Genomic DNA, 18,121 nt, shown 5'->3' with positions numbered 1-18,121 from the left:
CACAACGCATTATTAATATTTTTCCTCACTAACCTTACTTTAGGTCTCATATATTCTAAGTAATTAGTTTGGTCTGTTAGACCTTAACTCCTTAGGAGCAGTGACTATGTCTTCTTCATTTTTAATACTCAGCACTTAAAACAGTTATCAGGAGTGCATTATGTTCTGAATGTAGAAATACTATACATAAAATCCAAGGTCCTTTCAAAAAATAAGATGTCATTTGGCAATCTTAGTTCTATAATACTGGAAGAGAGGAAGGATAAGGTCATTGGTTTCTAGAGTAACTTTCCAATGACTCCTACCCAAAGTAGGAGAAAAGAACCACAGTTGATCAGTGGCAACTACAGCAGGTAAAAGGAAGCATTATGTCCACTATACATTTACTAGGAACCCTTTTACTATTTAATTTTTTAAATTATGTTATTCAGTTTTAATTGGTATACTCCTTTAATTCTGATCTACATTCGTTTTCTCTCCACTCACTGTCAAAACCCAGTTTACTTTTGGATTCTAACTCATTACCCTCTTTCCTAATTATTCTCTCCACCCTACTTCTGTCATTCCTGTAGAGTCTCTTCTTCTCTGGCTTGGGTTACTTCAACTCCCAGTGTTGGCTCCCCACCTCAGGAATTGTTACTATTCCTTCCCTGCCGCTGCCACAGTATTACTTAAAATCTGATCAAAAGTTTCATCAAAAATCTGATCCCATATTTTTGCCTAAAATCCATAAAACTTCCTAGAATTATGTGATTTTTTTACCAGTAAGTACCTGTTTATCTCTTTAGTTTTAAATACTATTCCACACCCCACATCTTTGCTCTTTTTGTGTCTTCCTCAGGTTCACATGCGTATGTGCGCACAGACACAAAGCCTGCAGAGTCACATAAATCACAAGTTATTCATGTTTCAAGAATCAAGGGTTTTCTCTTTGTGAAGTCCTCATGTTTCAAGTCTTTATCAAAATCTATTTGAATCACCACTCCCTCTGTGAATCTGCTGTTCTCTGCACCCTTTAGTTGGCGTCTTTCTTTACCAACCTGCAGCGGCCTTCAGGACAACAACCAGATCCTACTGCATTTTAATAATTATAATTAATATTCATATTTATTCCCACTCAGCTCCTCTTTACCCTGCTTGTTATCTTTTATTTACCCATAGTAACCACATTTTTCCAGAACTAAATGTAGAAACAAAATCTAACAAGTAGTGAAATAATATTTTAGTGCATTTCCTTTCGGTCTTTTTGGGTTTTTTGTTTGTTTGTTTTTTGATACATACACAGAGACACACATTAAAAAAAATAATTAGGTCCAAACTCTGTGCTGTGTGTGTGTATGTGTGTGTGTAAATATATAAAATATCTTCACTTTTTTCACTTAATAGTATATCGTTTTTTACATTCCTATGTCATAAAGTAATCTATATTATTTTTAATTATCTCAAATATTCCATTGTTGTTGTTTTTTTAAGATTTTATTTATTTATTTGATGGAGAGAGAGAGCACGCAAGCAGGGGGAGTGGCAGGCAGAGGGAGAGGGAGAAACGGGCTCCCTGCTAACAGGGAACTTGACATGAGGTTCGATTCCAGGACCCTGAGATCAAGACCTAAACTGAATGCAGACACTTAGCTGACTGAGCCACCCAGGCACCCTCAAATATTTCATTGTTTAAAGTACCAAAATTTATTTAAATTATTTACTGGTATGGATATTTTTGTTGTCCAGAATTTTTTGCTAACGTGAAGAATGCCGCACTGAATGTTACTGGAGCTAAATCTTTACACCCATCAGTGGTGATTGTTTACACCGGGTATCTTTCTAGAAATAGGTCAAAGGTAAGCACATAACGAAGGGTTTTGATATATACTGTCAAATTATACTTGAGAAGAATTGTGGAATTTTACAGTCTTGTTAGAAATATTAAAAGGATGCCTGGGTGGCTCAGTCAGTTAAGCATCTGCCTTTGGCTCAGGTCATGATCCCAGGGTCCTGGGATCAAGTCCCGCGTCAGGCTCCTTGCTCAGCAGGGAACCTGCTTCTCCCTCTTCCTGCTGGCTGCTCCCCCTGCTTGTGTGCTCTCTCTCTCTCTCTCTCACTCTGACAAATGAATAAATTAAATCTTTAAAAATATATATTAGGGGCGCCTGGGTGGCACAGCGGTTAAGCGTCTGCCTTCGGCTCAGGGCATGATCCCGGCGTTATGGGATCGAGCCCCACATCAGGCTCCTCCGCTATGAGCCTGCTTCTTCCTCTCCCACTCCCCCTGCTTGTGTTCCCTCTCTCGCTGGCTGTCTCTATCTCTGTCAAATAAATAAATAAAATCTTTAAAATATATATATATATATTAAAAAAAAGGCAAGTGCAGATGTGTATTTGTGTATATTTCTTTGTATTTGTGTGTATATAATGTGTGTGTTTTCTAGTAGATGGTATACTAACTTAGCTTAGGTACTTGCATTGGAGGAACTCTAGCTGCTATGATCAAAAAAAAGAAAAATGAGACAAAATATATAAAATGGTAATTATCCCTGTATGTTACGAATGGCCATCATACCCCTAACTGGTAGATGGAACTAACGTTTATCTAGAGCTTTCTCTATTAAGTGTTACAAAATTCATTTTCTTAAAACATTAAAAATGAGTGGACAACTTTTATTTTCCAAATTTCCTTCATTTTAAAAATAAAAATGGAAGTCATAACTGAAAAAAAATAAGTATGGTATAGAAGCTCTTAAACATATGTGTTTAATTTTAGGAAGAGTTGCAGTCAACTAAAGAAGAGAGATTTCCAGCAATCCACAAACCCATTGCTGTTGGTTCTCAGCCCATGCTCACTGTTGGAACAACCCACATATCCAAACTGACAGATGACCAACTCATAAAAGAGTTCCTTAGTGGTTCTTACTGCTTTCATGGGGTGAGAAGTGAACCTTCGGTTTCAGTATTTATCTAACAACCTTCACTTATGTGTTATTTAGTCATGGGGCATCAGCAGCTCTGAAAAAAGTTTTTGTCAATAGAGAAATGGCAGGATTCTGGAATCCTCCTAATGGACATTTTCTGTCTGCATCTTTATAATCTAAGTAATAGCCATTATGTTTTCTTTACTCACAAGCTAAAATTTGACCTTTACTTGACAGAGAATACATACAACCAAGTCATGTGTGATTCTGGTTGATTGCTGAAATGAGCATCAAGGACTATATAACCTTTAAAAAAAAAAAAAGATTGCATAGCCTACATTTTAGTTATGTAGCAATCACATTTAAAACTTTAGTTAACATCTACAAAGATTAAAATTTGCCCCTAATAACTAATAGTTCCAGTGGGAATTACACTAAGTGGAATTTTCACTTTATTTTCTTTTACCAAGGCAATACAGCAGTTATTCTCTGTATTTGTCTTTTTTAAATTATTATTTCTCAGTAATTTCTTTTTTCTTTTTATTACTGAAGTATAGTTGACATACAATGTTATATTAGTTTCAGGTGTATATAATGTAGTGATTTGACAACTCTATACATTACTCAATACACGCTAAGTATAGTTAATGATCTTTCACCGTATAACATTATTTCTCAGTGACTTTTTATTTTAATTTTCAATCATATTATTGCTATTACAGTTTTTCTAATTATATATATTTCTATTACTGTCATGTGTAAATACTGAGACAGACCCCAATCCCCCATTCTCTCCGTAACTTGACCTGTTTTCTTTCTTATAGGGCGTTGGTTGGTGGAAGTATGAATTCTGCTATGGCAAACATGTACATCAATATCATGAGGTATAGACTAGCCTTTATATCATTCTGCCACTAGATAGGTTAAAGTTTTAAAAATCGTTTGTGGGGAAGAAAGAGGGGGGATGGCATTTTAATTATGAAATGACTTTAATATGAAAATACTCAAAGTGTCTCTGAGTTCTGGAAAATGGAAAACTTGGTTTTAACTAAGTCACTCATCTTAAAGTAACGTTTATTAACTCCTCAGATTCTTGTATTACTGTGACTCTAGAGGAATAACAGGCTATTTGTCTAACCTCTTTAGCTTTGACTGGAAATTAGTCATTAAAATTCTTCTTTAAATTAATAAAGTGAATAGTAAGATAGTATGTTATGGCTCGAGTTAGGAAAATAGGGTAAATACAGCAAGTTTCTCAGCTAAAAGAACATACCATATCATCCAGGTTTAACATCAAGTAAGTTTTAAGATTGTACACATTGGCTTTTTATTCTTCCCTCTACTTCTGATTTCATAAATCAAGATAGCATTTTCTTCTACACTTGAGCCAAGCTGTTTAAATTCTGAACTTCAGGCTTCAATAAATTTATTTGTCATAGTTGTACCTTGTTTGGTAAGATAAACTTCTAGACATTGAAGACAGATATTAATTAGTATTCACCTGGCTGTTTTAAACAGCTCTTTTTATTTCCCTAAAGAAATAACTAGTAATTTAAAAATACTATGTTTACCCTCTTGAGATGTTGTGAGTCAGTCTTAAATTCTAAGACAGATCATACCAGGAAAGATATCAACTCAACCTTCCACATGTAAATCATTCCAAATTTATGAGGCATCTGTAAACTAGGACATTTTATTTCTCTCCTTAAACCTGAGAAATGCCATTTCACTCTTCTTCCCACTTCTTCTTGCTACTATGTAGAAGTTTCGTTTATTTTTAATAAGATTTATTAATAGAAAAAATATTATCTAACTACAGCCCAAATAATACCCAGTGGCTTTTTTTTTAATTAAAGGAATATATGCTAGAAATTTAGAATGAATAGTAAAATTCTCCTCCACCATTGTCCCATTTCCTAAAAGTAATTGCTGTTAACATTTTCTTCCACAAGAAAAAAATGCATATACATAAATGTTAGTATAACTAGTAAAGCACTACTCTGCACTTATTCTTTTCAGTTAGTATCTTGGAGATCTTCCCATGCCAGCAACAGCTGATCTCATTCTTTTCGGCAGGTACAGAGGATTATGTTTATACCCACAATGTATTTAGCCAGATCTCTACTGACAGGCCTTCGAATTATTTCCAGTTTTTGCTATGATAGCATCTTAGTGAGCATTTATAAATAGTTTTGTTGGTAAACCCTTGCAAGTGTATTCATAAAGCACATTTCTAGCAACATACTTGCTAGGTCAAAATATATGCATACTGAGTATTGCCTTCCGAAAGGTTGTAAGGCATTTCCGTTAACGGTGACTTTAAAACACCCACCCACCCACCCACCCACACACACACAAATAGTAAAATAATAGTAGTTAACAAATATAATACTCACTGTATACCAGGCACTGTTCTAACTATGCATATTAACTCGATCTTCATAACAACCCTAAGAGGTGACTGTTGTTCTTCCACGGTGAGGAAATAGAAGCAGTGATTTAGTAACCTGCCGAAAACCACATAGGTAGTAAATGATGAAACCAGAATTCTAACCCTGGCAGTCTTGCTCCATATCCAGCCTCTTAAACACTTCACTATGCAGCTTCAGTCCCTGTCTATCTAGTAACTTATAGTCTAGTTGCTGAAAGAATGTTAAATTGTTGACTCTTTACTTGGCAGTGAGCTCAGCTCGCAGCAGTGCCTTTGCCTGTTTCATCTACCGCTGTAAGGGTTTCTCATTCTCTAATCAGATGCATGCTAGTGCTCAGCATGGTGCCTGACATAAAATAAGAAGATGAAGAGGAAAATAGGAAGAAAGGGAGGGGAGAGGAAAGAAAAGGAAGGAGAGAGAAAGAAGTCCACATAGAAGACAATACGTAGTGTTTAAAAAAACGGAATGGGGAAGGGGATTTCTGAACAGTCTTGATACAGAAATAAGCATAGTGTCAGATGAGTAGTGTGAATACTCTGTATAAGTTGCAGATTGGCATTTGGCAGAGTAGAAGTAGGATGCAGATAGGCATAGTGGGTCTGCAGGGTAAGAGATACAGGCCGAGAATTAATTAAGAATCACAGTAGTGGGTCGCCTGGTGGCTCAGTTGGTTAAGCATCCGACTCTTGGTATCAGCTCAGGTCTTGATCTCAGGGTTGTGAGTTCAAGCCCCGCATTGGGCTCTGTGCTGGGTGTGGGGCCTACTTAAAAAAAAAAAAAAAAAAAGAAGAATCATAGTAATATAGTAATATGCAGTTATATCATTTAGGTATGAGAAATACCTTGGTTGAGGGGGTGAGATGTTGGCATTGGAAATGTGGAGGAAGAGTCTGAAGCCAAGGACATCTCCAGGAAAACAATGGACAAAACCAATAGATGTAGGAGAGGAAGGAAATAAAAGAGTCAAAGGTAATCACATGTGGAGCTAACCTGACCAGAAAGTAGTTACATTATTTAGAGAAACAAGGAACAAAGAAGATAATGAGTTCAAATGTCTCCTCACCAGGTTTGTGTAGCACTGTTTGACTAACATCTAAACACCCATCTGCAGTGTGCAGGTGAAGATAAGGACTATAACTTATAGGCCATCAGGGTAAATGTCTACTTGATGATATCAAGGATTCATCACTAATATTTTTTCATATATTAGGATAAAGATAGTGGAAAGACCTCTGTGGTTGTGGGTACATGGAACCAAGAAGAGCATATTGAATGGGCTAAGAAGAATACTGCTAGAGCCTATCACCTTCAAGATGATGGTACCCAGACAGTCAGGTAAAGATGAACCTTATTTGCCTTTGGATCTGATTAGTAGAGTATCTTAAACTCAGAATATTGAAAAGCATAACATTTAAACACTTAAGTAAAATCTCCGGTCAGTTTTTTTCAGGGACATCTTTTAAATTAGTTTTCTTTTCCTAAGGTAATAGTTAAGAACACAGTTTCTGAAGGGGGGGGGAGGTGCCTGGATTCAAATGCTGGCTCTTCACTTACTACCTTGGGCAGATTACATAATCTTCTTAAGTCTCACTTTTCTTGTCTACTAGTATATGCCTCATGGGATTGTTACGACATTTAAACGATCGTGTATATAACACATAGAGCCTGGCAACAGTGTGCGATAAAGTCTGGCTCCTGCCTTTAACAGCGGGGGTGGTGTGGTAATGAGAGTGGTGGTGGCTGCCTTCGTGACACTGGCTCAATTCCAGCCATTAGGTCTGAGGCTGTTAGAAAGCACTGCCTCATTCATGTGTCTTCTTTACTTTTTTAAGTTAGTTAATTCTATTTAAATTTACTCTAGCATTTCCCTTTGTTACTTAACTTTCGTGAGGTTATTATTGAAAATAAACAGTGGCTTTCTGAAAAACTACCCCACAACTTCTTTGAGTTATATAGGTATATCTTGTTACAGCAGAAATAAATTAATCTCTGATTTTCCAAGAATAACTAAGTTTTAGTTTTTCTTGTAGTCTCTTACCTGGCAAATTTTAAATTATTCATTCTTTCTCTTTCTTGGGTATTAATTTTGTCCTTCCTAGCACAGATGGCATTGAGAGACTGTTTTTAGAGCGTGCTGACTTCAGGGTGTCTGGTTGGCTCAGTTCATAGAGCGTGGGACTCTTGATCTCAGGATTGTGAGTTCAAGCCCCATGTTGGGTTAAAAATAAAATCTTAAAAAAAAAAAAAAAAAAAGAATGTGTTGACTTCTTGGGCTGCCCAAAAACAAAGTTAGGAAAATTAAGAGATGGGCATTTAAGTATTAGAATATACTAACCAAATGGACTTTTCTTATGTTCATGTATGTTTCATATGAAAGTAGTTCATGGGGTCATGAGCAACAAATATTGGAGCACAGGAGCTTAAGGCTAGCTAAATTAAAATTTTTTTAGATCCTGCTCATTGGGAATTTGTAGGTTAACCTAGGCTCTACTTTTACATAGCTGCATGACAGTATTTTAATGAACGGAGCTGGCTGGAGGATGGCAAGGAGGGAAAACTGTAAAGTGAACAATATACAGGGCTGAGGAAATGGTTCACCTCAAAAGGACTTTTTAAAAAACACTTTGTATACAAATAAATAATATGCAAATTGAAGATTTCTTATTAATTAAATCATGCCAGAGTATCTCAATTTTATATTCTCCTTATACAATCTCAAAGACTTTCTCTGTGGCATGACCCTAAAAATATTACATAACTAATGCAAAACTGGTCCCCCTAACCATCTTCTCACTCTCCCCATTACAGTTACTCTGAATTAATGAAGTTTAGGTTAATAAAACTCGTGTGTTTCTCTGGTTTAGGATGGTGTCACATTTTTATGGGAATGGAGATATTTGTGATATAACTGACAAACCAAGACAGGTCACTGTAAAACTAAAGTAAGTTGGACCATCAACTCGTGCTTTGTGCTTCTCTTCAATCTGCTTCCAGTGGGCAAAAGTTTACTTAAATATAAAATATAATTGTGAATAATTATATTTAAGCATAATGACGTATGGATTAATTTAATATAAAATTATTACTTTATTCTAAAATATTAAAATTGGGGCACCTGGCTGGCTCAGTCAGTGGAGCACGAAACTCTTGATCTCAAGGTTGTGTGTTTGAGCCCCACATTGGTTGTAGAGATTAAAAAAAGAGAGAGAAAGAAACTTTAAAAGATACAGAAAGAAAATCGTTTTTAAAAATAAATAAAATATTGGGGCACCTGGGTAGCTCAGCCGATTAAACGACTGACTCTTGGTTTCAGCTCAGATCATGATCTCAGGGTCATGAGACTGAGCCCCACATCTGGCACTGTCCTCAGGGTGGAGTCTGCTCAAGATTCTCTCCTTCTGCCTCTGCCCCTTCCCCCATTTGCTCGTATGCTCGCTCTCTAATATAAATTAATTAAAATCTTTAAAAATAAATAAATAGATAATTAAAATTATTTGAATATAATTATTTGTAAGTTATAATGATTTTTAAATTATATTATTTCAGTTATTTATTATATTAAATTACACAGGGCCACTTACATAACTTTGTATAGCTTAAAAGGAAAACAAAACACTTCTGTACAGGGGCACCTGGGTGGCTCAGTTGGTTAAGCATCTGACTCTTGATTGCAGCTCAGGCCCTGATCACAGGGTTGCAAGATAAAGGCCCATGTCAGGCTCCGGACTCAGCGCAGAGTCAGCTTGGGATTCTCTCTCCCTCCACTCCTCCCCAGCACCACCACCCCGCTTCTCCCCCCTCCCCGCCCCAACTCGCACATTTGCACACATTCTCTCTCCCTCTCAGTTAATTAATTAAGTCTTTTTTAAAATAAAAATACTTCTGTGTGGTTCGGGCAGTACTTTAAAGTGCTCTCTGTTTCAGGTGTAAAGAATCAGATTCTCCTCATGCTGTTACTGTATATATGCTAGAGCCTCACTCCTGTCAGTATATCCTTGGGGTAAGTAAAATAATACTCGGGAATTCAGTTTGAGAAAATGTTTCAATTTTTAGCATTAAGTCTTCAAAGGGCCTTCAGTAATCTCCAAAATTTAATATAGCCCCATACTGTCTCTCTCAAAGCTAAAATCTTTTTTATTGAGGTACAATTTACAAAAAATGCAGAGATCCTAAGTGTTGAATTTGATACGTTTTGATAATTTTATATACCCAGGGAACTATCACCCAACACAAGGTATCTGTCACGGCAGAAAAAATTTTTTACCCCTTTTATGTCAACAGCCCAACCGCCACAGATACCCCTTTCTGCTTTCTGACACCATAGAGCAGTTTTGCCTGTGTTTGGATTCCATATGAATAGGATCATATAATATATAGTTTTTTACACCTGCCCTCTTTGAATTGGCATGTTTTAGATTCACCCATGTCACTCCAGTATTTCATTCTCTTTTTATTACTGAAGAGTATTCATTTGTGTAAGTATGCCACATTTGCTTATCCTTTTTTTCTATGTAGACATTTGGGTTGTTTCTCACTTTTTATTATGTGAATAAAGCTACTATTTTGTAAAAATTATATTTTCATTTCTTTTGGGTAAGTACCTAAGTGTGGAATTGCTGAATCATAGATTAGATATATAGTTTAGCTTTTACCAAAGTGGTTGTACCATTTTACATTCCTACCAGTAATACGTAAGAGTCCAGTTGCTCTACATCCTCCCCAACATTTGGTATTGTAAGTCTTTTTCTTTAAGCCACTTAAGTCATTTTAATATGTATTTCCCCCAATGGAAAATGGTGTTGAGCACCTTTTCATGTGATTATTCATTCATAGATCTTTGTGAATTGTCTAGCCAACTTTTTTTTTTTAAGATTTTATTAACTTATTTAACAGAGATAGAGACAGCCAGCGAGAGAGGGAACACAAGCAGGGGGAGTGGGAGAGGAAGAAGCAGGCTCCTAGCAGAGAAGCCTGATGTGGGGCTCGATCCCAGGACTCTGGGATCACGCCCTGAGCTGAAGGCAGACGCTCAACGACTGCGCCACCCAGGCGCCCCTAGCCAACTTTTTTTTTAAAGAAAAATTATTCTGACACTTATTCAAACAGTCTTTATTTAGTACTATTGGCAATAAGTGTGTCAAGACTTTCACAGTAGGGAAGAGAGATGCAGCTTAACTCTACATATGACAAGGACAGCTGGGGATGTACAGCCAATGAGCAGGAGGTGGCGGGGTGGGGGTGACTCAGTGGATGGAAAATTACTAAGAGGAGACATCAGTTTAACTGACATGACAGGATTATTGCTGCGGGCAGGCCAGGATGATGAGCTATCAAAGGTGAGAGACGAGGAATTTGCAGATATGGAATGGGTGATTAGATGTTGAGGGTGAGGGGTTCTCTCTACATGGACTTAACAGGATTCTTGCAACAGCTGGACTCAGCGGGCCCAAGAGAGGCCACAAGTACAAGAAGAGGCCTAGTCGAAAAGAGGAGTTGGGAATCCTAACTTTAGTTTGGTCAAGGAGACTCTGTCATCTGTTAGTCTTTTACCCATTTTTATTGTTGTTGTTTGTCTTATTTCTGGGAGTTCACATATATTCTGAATATGAGTTCTTTGTATTTACAATGCACACTTTTTTCCCTCAGTCTATGGCCTACCTATTTATTTTCCTAATGTCTTATGATGAGCAAAAGTTTATTTGATAAAGTTTATTTTAATCAGTTTTTTCCCTTTTATGGCTAATGCTTTATTTTGTTCTAAGAAATGTTGCCACCCCAAAGTCATGAAAATAATATCCTGTATTTCTATGTAGAAACTTTATGGTCCTGCCTTTGGGTATATGATGCCTAACAGTGGCTTTCTCTGTATTTTTCCTGGTCAGAGTTCCCAGAGCTTTTTGCATTTATGAGTTGATATTATTCATCAGTTCTGGAAAAATTTTACATTTTTGTGAATATACATTTAACAAATTTATATACATGTATTCATACAGAAGAACACTGAATAAAGAAAGTACTCAGTTTAGCGACTTTTTAATGGCTTTATTGTTTTTGTTCTTTAGGTTGAATCTCCAGTGATCTGTAAAATCTTAGATACAGCAGATGAAAATGGACTTCTTTCTCTCCCCAACTAAAGGATAATAAAGTTTGGGGAAAGAAAAGATCGTTGACAGTCATGATTTCTGTCTGACCATGTGTCTCTTTGTAGAGTTCTCAGCCACTGAACCTCATCTAAAGGGTCGTATAAAAGGACTCTCAACACTTTGTGAATATATATGTGTATATAAGAGGGTATTGATAAACTTCTAAGGCAGATAGTTGTCTCACTTCTTTCATTTTTGTTGGGTCGTATGAACTGATTGTGTTTTTTGCTTGGATAATGTGATTCCAAAATAAATCTCATCCAAGCAGTTTAGAGTCCAGCCTAATGAAATGTCATAATTGTACCTATTGAAAGTTTTTAAATAATAGATTTATTATGTAAATTATAGTATATATAACTAGTTAATGAACTAAAGATAATGAAGAAGGAAATTGATAGGAGGTTGTTTAAATAGGAGACCATGTAAAATATGTAAATTCTAGTGCCTGAAATCCTTTCAACAAATTTTTATTTAGCAACTGCTCTCTACCAGGTGTTAAGCCAGAAACGGCACATAGTAGAGCCTCACAACATTTAAGTTTTCTTCACTTCTGTTAATCTCGAGAAACTCTTACTTGTAATAGGTTGTTTCTCTCTTGGAACTGTTATTATTTCTTTCTTCTTGATGTGACTGTGTTTTCCCCCAACGTATGTACCTGGTGTAGACAGTCAGAGGTTCTTCTCTCTTAACTTAGAATGGTTTACTCCAACAAAACACACTGTGCTGGCCATCCTTTGTACTTGCCTACTGTATACTACAGATTTTAGTTCTGGGTAGTTTTACAGCACAATATTTATTTTAAAGTGAATAAAATGTTCACAAGCAGTGTTGTCATGGAGTCAATGGTAGATTATTCCTTTCCTTTATTTTCTCCATTACCGTGTTGCACAGAACCTTATCCTGTTGTGTTTTAGATGTGCGTATCTAAATAAGGACAGAAAAGTGGCTGTAAAATACTTTGCTTTTTCTCCTTGTCAGTAGTTCTGGCCAAGGATATTTTAGTTTGAGAAATGGTTAATGCACTTGATTATTGCAGGGCTGCATGTAGATTTTAGTTTGAAGCAGCACGTACAGAACGAGCACAGACGTTGCATTCAAACCGAAGTGCAGGTACTCTCTCTAACTTACTCTAACTTATTAGCTGTGTTGTGATCCCGCACAGATCAGTTAACCAGTTTGAGCCTCACTTCCTCTTTGGTAGAGAGACTACTCACTCTAGAGGTAGTTGTGGCAGTGCATTAATTTCACTTTAAGTAAAAAGCCTAGGCCCAGTATTGGGCACCAGGTTCCCAGTAAGAGTTAGTTTATTTCCTAATATTGCCCCTGTCTCCTTTTAATGTAATAAGATGAGAGACCAAAGCCATTAAAATTTATTTCTTTAGGGGCACCTGGGTGGCTCAGTCAGTTAAGCGTCCAATTCTTAATTTCAGCTCACATCTTGATCTCAGCGTCATGGGATTGAGCACCTCCCCACTGCCCCCTCTCGTGTACTCTCTCTCTCAAATAAATAAATCTTTAAAAACAAAAGATTCTCTCCCTCTCTCCTGCCTCTTGCGCGCTCTCTCTAAACAACAACAAAAAAAAATTAATAAATTATAAAATCATACTTCTTATATCAATGAATTAGGACAGAATTACCCACATTTAGATTATAGGTATAAGAAGGGAGGAAGTGAGAATTGTGAAAGGTTAGTGCCAGAAGATACTTTTAGAATAGTTAGGTCAAATTCTTCTCTTAAAGGGGAGAAAATCTAAAAAACTGTATTGGATAGTTTACAGCAGAAGATTCTTAAAAACAGAAATTGTAATTATTTCAAAATAAGTCAGCTTTCTGTTCGGCTAACAGCTTGAACTTCTTGGAAGGAAGCTGGCTAGGCCAGATATCTCCATATATTCCTTCTAAATCTTGGGTCCCTTATCAGTGGCCTGTGAAAGCTCATTTGATCTCTAAATTGTGTGCTGCCACGTCAGCTGTGCAGGCCACCTCTCTTCTGTAGAAGTAGCTGGGTTCGTGATAGGGAGGGGAAAGGGCTTGGTTATAACATGCTCAGTGCACTTGGAGAAGTCTATTAAGGTGGCTGCTGTCCAGAGCTACCTATGCTTTAGGGCAGAGTATAATCTGCATTTTAAATATGTTCTTCCTGAGTGATCCTCTTTATTTTAAATATATTCTCCAGTGAGAATCACTGACTTAGGAACTTCGCTTTTAACAGTGTCACACATTCTAACCCTCCTGATTAGGGTTTCAGGGAAATAACTAGCAGCTTATGTTCACAGGAAGATTGGGACAAGACTTTTTTTTTTCAGCTTTACCTGCTTTTCTTCGAGTGACCACTAGATGGGGCCTGTGCCCAGCTCTAATTGATATCCTTAAGTCCTTGATGAAAGGCACTTCGGCAACAAAGGGCAACAAATTATCTCACTTACCTGAATAGTAAGCTTCCCATACAGCTCCTGGTGAACAATACTTCTCACCTAGTCTGATATACAAAGGCCTGACCTGACTTCTAACAATTCTTAAACTTCCTAGTACATAATCAGGCCAAATTGTTGACCTAGTAGCACCAAATATATGACATAAAAGGGCTTAAGCTAAACAGGAAAATGAAAATCCAGACTTAAATTTCAATAAATAGGACATGAAGTCAGTTTCAAATGAAAATAAACTATCAGGGGCGCTTGGGTGGCGCAGTCGTTAAGAGTCTGCCTTCAGGGGCGCCTGGGTAGCTCAGTCGTTAAGCGTCTGCCTTCGGCTCAGGGCGTGATCCCGGCATTCTGGGATTGAGCCCCACATCAGGCTCTTCTGCTATGAGCCTGCTTCTTCCTCTCCCACTCCCCCTGCTTGTGTTCCCTCTCTCGCTGGCTGTCTCTATCCTGTCGAATAAATAAATAAAATCTTTAAAAAAAAAAAAGAAAGAAACTATCAGCTATCCTAGGATATTTTAAATTCCCTTCCTAGTGTAAGTTGTTGAAGTAGAAGTTTTCAAAATACGTTGCCATGGTGACATGGCTAAAGAGAAAATCCATTTCTCTGTTTCATTTTTTTAGTTACTTGGCAGGGGTAGTAGAGGAGCCAGGGCCAACTACATACCCAGTGGCATGCTTTGTTTCATGTGCTGGTAGTCTTAAAGTACATTGTACAAGCACGCGAGATGATCCAATGCATTGGGGGGGAAATACTAGAAATTCTATAAAATTTCATCTGTGAAAAAGGAATTAAGCTTTTATTTTTATTTAATATTTAGTGGGTGGACTAACGCTAGTATACAGAGTCATTCTTAAATCAGGTTTTGTTTAATAAACGACTCAAGGGAAGGGTAAGCATTACGTGTGTAGAGGAGGGGACAGAGATACCGTCATTATTTAGTTCCACCATATACTGCATTATAGGTTAAATTAATGCCTCTATCACCTTTCAGAAAATGGAATTGTCACTGTAAATGTTAGCATCAGGACCACACACTGTTATGTATATAACCAATCAGAATTAAGGGGAGAGGTTAACAGGTTACTTTGACCTGCAGTACTGTTATCTCACCAGGCTTCTCTAGTAGAAATAACACAGTTTGGTTTTTTTAAATGCTTTTTGTAGTGTCAGGAAGAAAGAGCATGCTTTCCTCACTGGCAGTTAGGAGAAACCACAGTATGAAGACTACTGGAATTCCGTTCTTTAACACTTAGAGAAAATAGAGCCCCCCCCCCAACTCTGACAATCTCAAAACTCAAAAGAAGAAAGGCAAAATTACTAACAAATGGAATATAGGGCTTATAGTGTTTTGTGTCCATACCTATTTGTAAATTTTAAAGCATTTTAGTCTTTTTTACATTTGAAACAAAAAGTGTTCATCAAAAGCAAGTAAATCTAGCAGAACTTATGGAAATGGTAACCATCTCAACTATGGAAGACATTTATGAGACTGTAAAATAATGCTAAACATCTCCTCTAATCGCATACGATAGCATATATTTCAAATCTATTAAATTGCTTTCCAGTACCTTTCAATAGACTGCACTGTACTTTGCATTGAATTTAAGAAAAAATACAGTTTCCTGTATAGTACATAATTTTGATTTTGTAAATATATGATATTAAAGGTCAGGCTCTCGGGGGAGTGGGAGATACAGGCTTCCAGCTAAAGAATAAGTCACGGGGATGGAAGGCACAGCATAGGGAATATAGTCAATGGTCTAATAGCCCCGTGTGGTGACTGGTGATAGCTATGCTTGTGGTGAGCACAGACCTATGTATAGAGTTGTCAAACGATTACACAGTACACCTGAAACCAGTGCCACATTGTGTGTCAGCTGTATTTCAATTAAAAAAAGTGTGGGGCACCCGGGTGGCTCAGTCGGGTTAAGCGTCTACCTTCATCTCAGGTCACGATCACGGGGTCCTGGAATCGAGCCCTGCGTCGGGGCTTCTCCCTCTCCCCTTGCCTGCTGCTCCCCCTGCTTGTGCTCTCTTCTCTCTGTCGAATAAGTAAATAAAAAAAAATTTTTTTTTAAGTGCTTTAGCACCAAACATAACTTTTTTTCAAACTTCCTTGAAAGTCCAGCAACTTAGGGTTTAAAACCCGATTAGTCAAATCTACTCTATTCTCTAAATTCACTCAAAATATAGCCCCCAAATAGCAAATTTTGTTAGGTTCTAATAGCTTCAATGTCCTCAATTAAATACTAGTTTGCAAATTAGTCACCAGTGGTCCTTAATAGCAGTAAAAGCAAATTTACACATTGAAGAATTCTTTTTTTTTTTTAGGATTACAGCGAGAGCAAGCACAAGAGGGGGAGGGGCAGAATGAGAGGGGAAGACAGCAAGAACCTCAAGCAGCCTCCCCACTGAGCATAGAGCCCCAAGGCAGGACTGGATCCCACGACCCTGAGATCAGGACACCCCAGCCTAAACCAAGAGTCAGACACTCAACCAACCAAGCCACGCAGGTGCCCCATGATTTACGCATTTAAGAATTCTATCAGAGCTCTAAATATTACCCATAGATTTGAAATGTTAATAGTTGCTCAAGGAGATGAGTCATTTTCCCCTGGATTAGTTGTTTGTTTGTTTTTTTTAAGAGTTTATTATATATTTGAGAGAGAGAGAGCATGAGCAGGGGGAGGAGCAGAGGGAGAGGGAGAGAGGGAGAATCTCAAGCAGACTCTACACTGAGTTTGGAGCCCAACGGGGGGCTCAATCTCATGACCTGAGCTGGAACCAAGAGTTGGTCGCTTAACTGATTGAGCCGCCCAGGCGCCCCGCCCCTAGATTAGTGTTTGTATTTATAGGTTTTAGCGTTCTTAAGCCATAGGGACAGAAATCATTTGTTGGAAAAGCCTTTGTCAGCCACCTGCAAGAAAGTGTTTCACCCCCAAAAAAGCCAGTTGTGAACAATCTTGAGTCATTATTCCTTGACTCTCAGATGATAGACTATCCCGACTCTGCTTTTATAATAATAAAAATGATAGCTGCCCCTTTCTGCACATTGATTAAATACGAGGCACTGCGCTAAACACTTGGGACACCTTGTGATCACAACCCTGTGAGGCGAGGTTACTGTCTTTAACTCACAGGTGAGGACAATGAGGCTCAAAGCGGAGCTGTACCGCATGTGGCTGAGCCAGCGTTGGAATCAATTCAGACCGTGGAGTCCACGTTTGTAAATAATATGCTATAGTGCTTTCTATTCGCAGAACCAGCTATTGCCTCGTGAACCTCTCCACGCCATCACCACCCCCCTGAAGGAACACCCCCAAAGGGCTCAGCAAAGTGCCGAGCGAAATGACAGGTTTTTGTCTTGGTAACGTATGGTACTCGTTTTTTTCCCATACAGTACTTTTTTTTTTTTTTCTTAAATCATGGAACACCACTAACTTCTCTTTAAGTTAATGCAACCCACATCTGCCAAGAGGAGACTCACTAGTTAAGATTAAGGTGTCACCTTGGGATTTCTGGCTCGGTTAAATGTCATCAAACCCTCCCTTCTTTGATAATCATTTGGTGTTGGTAAACAGTGCAAGGGCACTGGCAATTTATCTAGAACCAGATTGTATTTATTATGTAAATGATAAAATCTTTTATTTATTGGTAAAGAATATCTCATTTTCAGCGTGCCTGGGTGGCTCAGTCCTTAAGCGTCTGCCTTCGGCTCAGGTCATGATCCCAGGGTCCTGGGATCGAGCCCAGCATCGGGCTCCCTGCTCGGCAAGAAGCCTGCTTCTCCCTCTCACACTCCCCTTGCTTGTGTTCCCTCTCTTGCTGTCTCTCTCTGTCAATCTCTCTGTCAAATAAATAAAATTTAAAAAAAAAGAATATCTTATTTTCGTTCTTAGACCTTTTTCCTCAGAACTTGCATAACATTGACACTCAACAAATATTTGCTGAATGAATGAATGAACCCTCATTCTCTCTTACCCACACCGTATAAAAGCTTCCCCAACTGCAATTCCGAGGAGTTTCCTACCAGCTCTTATTTTTGAGTGTTTGGTACTTTGAGGAAAACAGTATTTTCCCCAGTTTTATTAAGGTTGGGAAAGAAAAGGGAGAATTAATGATGTGTCCCATTTGTATGCCTTTTCACTCACATTCCGCACCACTCCCTAACAAGAAGACAGTATCTGTGTCCCTATTTCTCCCATTTCGGGG

General features: G+C 37.8%; 1 protein-coding gene across 2 annotated transcripts in view; it reads left to right on the top strand.

Annotated features, from left to right (window-relative positions):
- Positions 1 to 17,644, top strand: part of ERLEC1 (endoplasmic reticulum lectin 1) — a 32,851-nt gene extending 15,207 nt beyond the window's left edge. Inside the window, exons 9-15 of one of the 2 annotated variants that reach the window (XM_040623490.1) lie at positions 2,759 to 2,920; positions 3,731 to 3,790; positions 6,549 to 6,673; positions 8,203 to 8,280; positions 9,263 to 9,338; positions 17,170 to 17,276; positions 17,586 to 17,644. In XM_040623490.1, the coding sequence (XP_040479424.1) occupies positions 2,759 to 2,920; positions 3,731 to 3,790; positions 6,549 to 6,673; positions 8,203 to 8,280; positions 9,263 to 9,338; positions 17,170 to 17,276; positions 17,586 to 17,610 (633 nt within the window). In that variant the 3' untranslated portion in view covers positions 17,611 to 17,644. Of the gene's footprint in view, positions 1 to 2,758; positions 2,921 to 3,730; positions 3,791 to 6,548; positions 6,674 to 8,202; positions 8,281 to 9,262; positions 9,339 to 11,400; positions 12,308 to 17,169; positions 17,277 to 17,585 lie in introns of those variants that run through there. The other variant, XM_008699859.2, reaches the window with a different exon arrangement.
- Positions 17,645 to 18,121: the final 477 nt, after the last annotated feature.

This window comes from Ursus maritimus, unplaced genomic scaffold (assembly GCF_017311325.1).
Source record: "Ursus maritimus isolate PB19 unplaced genomic scaffold, ASM1731132v1 scaffold_6, whole genome shotgun sequence".
Classification (NCBI taxonomy): Eukaryota; Metazoa; Chordata; class Mammalia; order Carnivora; family Ursidae; genus Ursus; species Ursus maritimus.
Note: the sequence above shows the minus strand (reverse complement) of the source record. Positions and strands in the feature narration are given on the sequence as shown.